A 6,284-nucleotide genomic window follows, 5' to 3' on the forward strand; every position below is an offset into this window, starting at 1 on the left:
GGGGAGCCCAGAATGGAGGGGAGGGGAGGCAGAGGATTCTTACCTTTCAGTCCTGCAGACTCCTTCTCACCAGGGGCGATTCACAGTTTTGCAGGTACAGGACAGTCCAAGAACGTTTTTAGCCTGAACGTGTAATTGCTCTGAACTTGAGTAAACACTAGTTCTGATTACCACTTTGAGAAGCCTAAGTGTAACGTGTAACAAAGCCCCAGAATTCTAGATCTAGGGGGCACCCATTGAAATTAGTAGGAGACAGGTTTAAAATTAACAAGTACTTTTTATGCAGTTTCTAGTTGACTTGCCACAGGAGCTTGTAGGGGCAGATAATATAGCCAAGTTCAACAAGGGACTAGGTAAAGTGATGGTAGATCCCTTGATAGTAATTAAACAGAACAGTCAGGGAAGTATGCTCTGGCATCTCTAAACCAATGATGGCAAGTGCCAGGGAGGGCAATGAACAGGGGATAAATTGCTGTAGGTATATCCAGTTTAATTTCCTCCCTCTAAAGCATGGACTCTTGCTACTGTTGGAGACAGGCCTATTTGATGTGGTGAAAGATAATGGGATGAGGCCCATCTGAATTACTATAAGTCTCCCTTAATAAGGGATGCCAGTGGAGACAGATCAACTAATTCCAGGGGACAAATAAAAAGAAAACAGGAAGGAGAGTGTGGCCATAGGCTAATAACAAGGGATGTGGAAGGGACAGTGAGCAGAGTACACCAGCCATTGCCCACTTCCCCCTGAATGAGTTGAGGGAGCCTGTGGATGCTAAGCAGCAAAACTCTGTCTGGAAAGCAGAATACCAGGAAGACAACCTCACACTCTCCTAGATTCCTCCTGGCCAAAGCCTCCTTCATGGTTTTGATGGTCAGCTTGGCTAGAGCCAGGAAGAGGATGACCAAGTGGTCTTGGGAGTTGCTGGGGCCAGAGATGGAGGGTACATAACAGAAAAGGTGTGGGCAGAAGCACAGCCAGAACCTCAGCAGGAGGTTCTGGAGGAGGTGGAATAGGGGCTGCAACCTGATGTACTCAAGGTAGGTATGCACCAGGTTCTCCCTTTGTTGGCAAAAGGATATATACAATTTACCAAAGCACTAAAGCTTGTGCTTGGTTTCATTCATGTGCTGCAAAACTATTCTGGATACAGAACAATGATTTAAATAGGGATGGTGCTTAGCGTGTGTTTTAAGTGCTTCAGTGAATAAGGTTTTGTATAGTTTGGGGCAATTTCTTTGCCCCCTTCATTTGTTATAGAGGCATGCTTAACAAGGCCTTGCTTGTTACTTAATTGAACTATTACTACTGAAACAGCCTACTGCATCCAAGTATATTTCAAGATTTCTCCCATTACTCAAAGATTAATAAAGCCATAAATATGAATCTGATCATTCCCACTGGTTGTTGGTAATATTCAGCCCTCTCATTTGGATTTTCTGAATTTACAAATGTGACATATGAGTGATTTTTAAGTGGAACCTTTCATCTGTCACACTCTTAAAGGTATGATACCAATTAGCAGTGTGATGTGCAAGGTTAGTATATACTTAGTATATAGTATATAGGGCACAGCTATAAATTTTGGGCACAGCAGCCTTTTTAGCCTGGATTGAAGTGACACAACATGATCATGTTTTACTATCTTTTGCTACTGTAACTGTTAAATGAGACTATAAAATGGGTCCACAAATGATTATTACTTTTCTTTCCATCTCACGAGACTTGACTGCAAAAGTTTGGTGTGATATTTCTAGCAGATCAGCTTACATAGCAGTTTCCAACTTGACACATCTTTGACTCTCTTGTTAAAGAAAAAAAATAGGTAGCAACTTAATAGATATTTATGTTAGCACCAAACTAAGCATTTACAACAATTTATGAGACTTAACCAGATCTAAGAGCTCCTTCTTAGTCTTATAATTTTCTGCAAGGCTGTTTTTTATGTATGTTAAAAGTATATTTGCTTGATGCTATGTCTCCCAGCTATTTTTCTTGATTATGAAAATATTGAGGAGAAAATATAATACTTTGATATACTAAATCAGCTTATAGAAGGAAGTAAAAATGAAATGGCTAACTCTATAGGCTAGTCTACATGCATTCAACTGACCATGATGGAATACTTGTGTTCTTCACTGCTCAACAGAGTCTCAAATTGATGCGTATGCAGAAACAACAAATTTGTATACTATAATATGTTTGTATGTGGAGGCCACAACTTTATTAAAAACAAGCACCCTCCCCCTCTCCAGGTTAGTTATAAAGATTGTTCCAGTACAGAGTTCAGCTCAGTACCAATGGCACATCTACTAAGATGGGCATGGCTCAGAGAACAATGCTACCTTTTACACCCACAGGCTTCCCAGGGATTATGGCTAGAAATTGGAGTCTCATTTTACTTCTCTCATGTATGCAGGAAATAGGAGAAACATGAGTGGGAAAAATATCTTGTATGAGATGTACTCCTTCTCATACAAACTTAAATATCTTACCCAAGCACCCCATGGACCTCACATCAGACTCGTTTTGGCACCTGCCAAACTTGTGCACACTAAACCTACAAACCAGACCTAGTGGATGCCAGATGGGAGAAGAAAAATGCACACAGCAATTTGTTCATTTTCCATAAGAGAAAAAAATACCTACCTGAACCCAAACAAAACATTGATTAAACTAGCCCCTAGCATCATAAGCTAAAAAAGAGCCCGGGCTGTAATAGGAAGTCCAAGGTGACTGCTTGCCCCTGAAGTGTCAGCAGTAGTACTCTCCTCCCTATCCTCTCTTGAACTTCCTGTTTGGTGGTGGCAGATATTCAGATGTATGTTCACTGCACGGGGAATGGGGTCATGTATTGAGACTGAAAGAGAAAGAAGCAATATATGCCTTGTAACACTCCCTTATGCAAAAACTGAAGAATATTAAGAGAGGGCTCCAGGGGGGTGCATGTTTAAAATTGCAGTAGCTCCTCCCACTCGGTATCTTTCTGCCCTGTCCCACCTCTCTCCCTTACTACAGGGGGACAGATTCACCCCAGCTAACAGAATGAACGTTTATAGAAGTCTGGCTATGTTAAGTCTAATTTTGTAACTTTCATTGAATGGATTTTCAGTTTAACAAACTGAGTCTTATGCTATGCAGTATGATGATATATTTATTCTTATGAAATGACAATAAGTTTGACAGATAAAAAAGATTATCAATAAGTTAATACAGCCACTAATCCAAAATGAAACATAAAAGTAGTCCTTGAAGTAATTTGGTAATTGGTAATGTAAAATATGAAGTCTCCGTGAGAGACTAATGCTTGTAAAGGTGGTAGTCTTCTGCCATCTTACTAGATTGATATTTTGCTTCATGATTAGGAACAAAAAATATACTCTGGGGCTACATTCTTCTGGGTGTGTGAATAATGGGCATCATCTAATATTGTAATAGAACTCAGCATTACAAAATGTTACCATCTTTGCACAGTGCCATTAAGAATCCTGGTAGTTGATCCAATGTTAACCATAACTTTGAGGTAAAGAGCAGAACACATCATATTTAGCATCATGTTTGATATACCAAACCCCAATCACAGCAGAAAACTTGATTTGTCTTGGTCTAAATTGTGCTCTGTATCATATTCTTCATAACTCAAATCTTTATAGTCAAGGTCAGCTATGGTCCGTAAGAGATCCTGATGAGAGATGCATTATCTTTCAGGGTCAATCTCATCAACAGAGAATGGTTTAGGAATAAAAAAATATATATATTTTTTTTAGTTTCTTAATGAATCAAACATTTGTATTGTGTTTGGGTCTGATATGAAGTTTACTGTACAAATGCTCTCTTGCATACTCTGTGTTTTCCAATCCAAGAATAAAGATGCTTTTTCAGTGAAGCATACATTTATTAATTTCCAAATGTGTTATATGCCATTTCCCATTTCAACAGCCAATGCGTAAAGGAGTCACATAGAAAGTAGCTAGCATTCATTCTGTTTTAGACACTGTCGTGTGAGGCAAGATGCAGTTGTCATTCTTAACTAAGGTGCCAATATTGAGTTGATTATGTTGTTTAGATGGCATCCAAGTGCTTTGGTGATACAGAGGCCCTTAGACTCTCATTTATAATTAAAATCCCTACCACTTTTTCACTTTTCTTCCAATGACCAATTTAGTAAATAAATAAATAAGGGTCAGAATCTGATATTTATAATAAAGTCTATCCTATTCTAGGAATAGTCCCAATTAGATTATTATGGGTTTAAGGTACTATTTAATGTGATTGTAGATAATCTGACCCTAAGGTCCCGTCTACATGTGCAGGTAAAGGCATGATGAGATCTAATGCATGATCCATACAGACACACCTCCTGTCATACCACTTATGCATGGCAGGAAGTGTGATTGTCAGATCTATTATTAAATTAAATCACACCTTATTGTCAGTATAGGGGAAGCTCAATTCCGGGCTTTCCCTGCATTAGCAATTAACAGGCACCCATGGCTGGGAGCTCCCTTTGCTGATGGGGCTTTTAGCAGTGTGGACCATATATGGCTGGGACCGAGAATCTCCAGACCTGATGGGTTGTAGCCAGGACTGAAAGCTCCACCTACAGGTGTGAGAATCTCAGCCTCCATTGCTGTGGGGCACTGCTGTGGTCTCTTAGCCATGGGAGTGCACGGAGTGCCTCAGAGCTGGGAAACTGTAATGACTTGAAGATTGCAGCAGTTGTAATCTCCCAGGCACTGCCTGGAGTGCCCTCACATTCCTGTAGCTGGGAGACCGCACTGGTTGCATTCTCTTAGCCCTAGGAATGCGTTGTACACCCCAGAAACTGGGAGATTACAGCAGCTGGAGTCTCCAAGCCTTAGGACTGCCTACAAGCACAAATTAAAATGGGTAGTAACCAGCTATAAAGTTATTACATGTGTTTTAAGCAATAACTGTATAGCTGGTTGGACCTTTTTAAGACACAATAATTAATTTGCATGTGTAACCAGGCTAAATGTATTGAGAAATTAGAAGGTGCCATAGATATAAACCTGCAGAGTGGGCTTAAACTTACTTAGAGTGTACTAGAACAATAGGCATGTTGCTTTGTGTGCTGACATAAGAACGTTGAGATAAAAGGATTGTTTAAGGCATGCTATCCTCTTGGCATGACAGAAAGAAACTTAAATTTAATGGAAAGGTAAATATTCATGGTTTGTTAAGACAAAGAATGAGAAGTTGTGGTTTTAAAGTCTGGTAAAGTACAGAAGCCTCTATAAACCTGGAAAAAAAATGAGTGGTAATTTATTTAATTGCATAAAACCACTATTTTTAGTGGATGTTGGGTTTTTTTTCTTCTTTTAAAAAGATTTACTCTTTAAATCTGTTTATGCTGTCCTTAAAATTAACAGGAAAACCTTTTCTTTTTTAATTCAGACCATTTATATCACCCATTTAATTTACAACAAGATTTGGATTCTATAATTGCTCCAGTAATTACATATGTGCAAGTGTATGATGCTTTGATGACAAAATTTCCATTTGATTTAATGTCTTGAAATTAACCTTCTACTACCACATGCGTATGTTTGTCATTTATCCCCTTTTTCTCAGATGCAAAGAAGGCTACCAAGGAGTCCGCTGTGACCAATTTTTGCCGAAAACCGACTCAATCTTGTCAGATCCAAGTATGTCAAATATTTTTCTTCTGTCTTTATCATGTCCTGGAGGCAGCTCTTATTATGAGAGATGACCCTTTGCTATTGTCACAGATTTTATTGAAGCTCATTTCAGTCATTTCTAAAGAATGGTGTCCCTTTTATAAATCTTGCTGGTCAAGTCATTTTTGTTGGAGCATAAGCATTTGTCCCAATAACTGTTTTGTTTTGTTTTTGTTTTTTTAAAGGGACCCTATAGCTCCATTTACCTCAGTGCGGCTGACCCGTAACAATTAGGGATCCATCCCATACATTTTTAACTTTTTGGCTTGTACCACTAATGAACTTACATGATTTAATAGGATGAAAAAAGCATCAATTGTGAAGTGGTCCCTTTCAAAAAATATTTATTAAAGTTTAATTAAATTAAACTTTTAGCAAAATATAGACTCTTTTTTATTTCTTCTAATTGTACGGACCTTGGATTTTTCCTCTTGTTCACATAAAGTTGTACCTTACTACTTGCTTATGGAATCAGAATCTACTTCCAATGAGCAAAGTAGGCAGAATGTGACTATATATTACACCTCCTGTTTTGTATAAAAGCACCATATGGGCACATGCTATTTTTTCATTTTGTTCACTCT

At 38.6% G+C, this 6,284-nt stretch overlaps 1 protein-coding gene across 1 annotated transcript in view; it reads left to right on the forward strand.

The window, feature by feature from the left end:
• NRG3 (neuregulin 3) overlaps positions 1-6,284 on the forward strand; it is a gene marked incomplete at its 5' end in the record, with an annotated part of 1,100,334 nt that overhangs the window by 813,801 nt on the left and 280,249 nt on the right. Inside the window, one exon of the mRNA XM_006025422.1 lies at positions 5,594-5,667. Coding sequence (XP_006025484.1) covers positions 5,594-5,667 — 74 coding nt within the window. The remainder of the gene's footprint in view (positions 1-5,593; positions 5,668-6,284) is intronic.

This window comes from Alligator sinensis, unplaced genomic scaffold (assembly GCF_000455745.1).
Source record: "Alligator sinensis unplaced genomic scaffold, ASM45574v1 scaffold865_1, whole genome shotgun sequence".
In the NCBI taxonomy this organism is placed as follows: domain Eukaryota; kingdom Metazoa; phylum Chordata; order Crocodylia; family Alligatoridae; genus Alligator; species Alligator sinensis.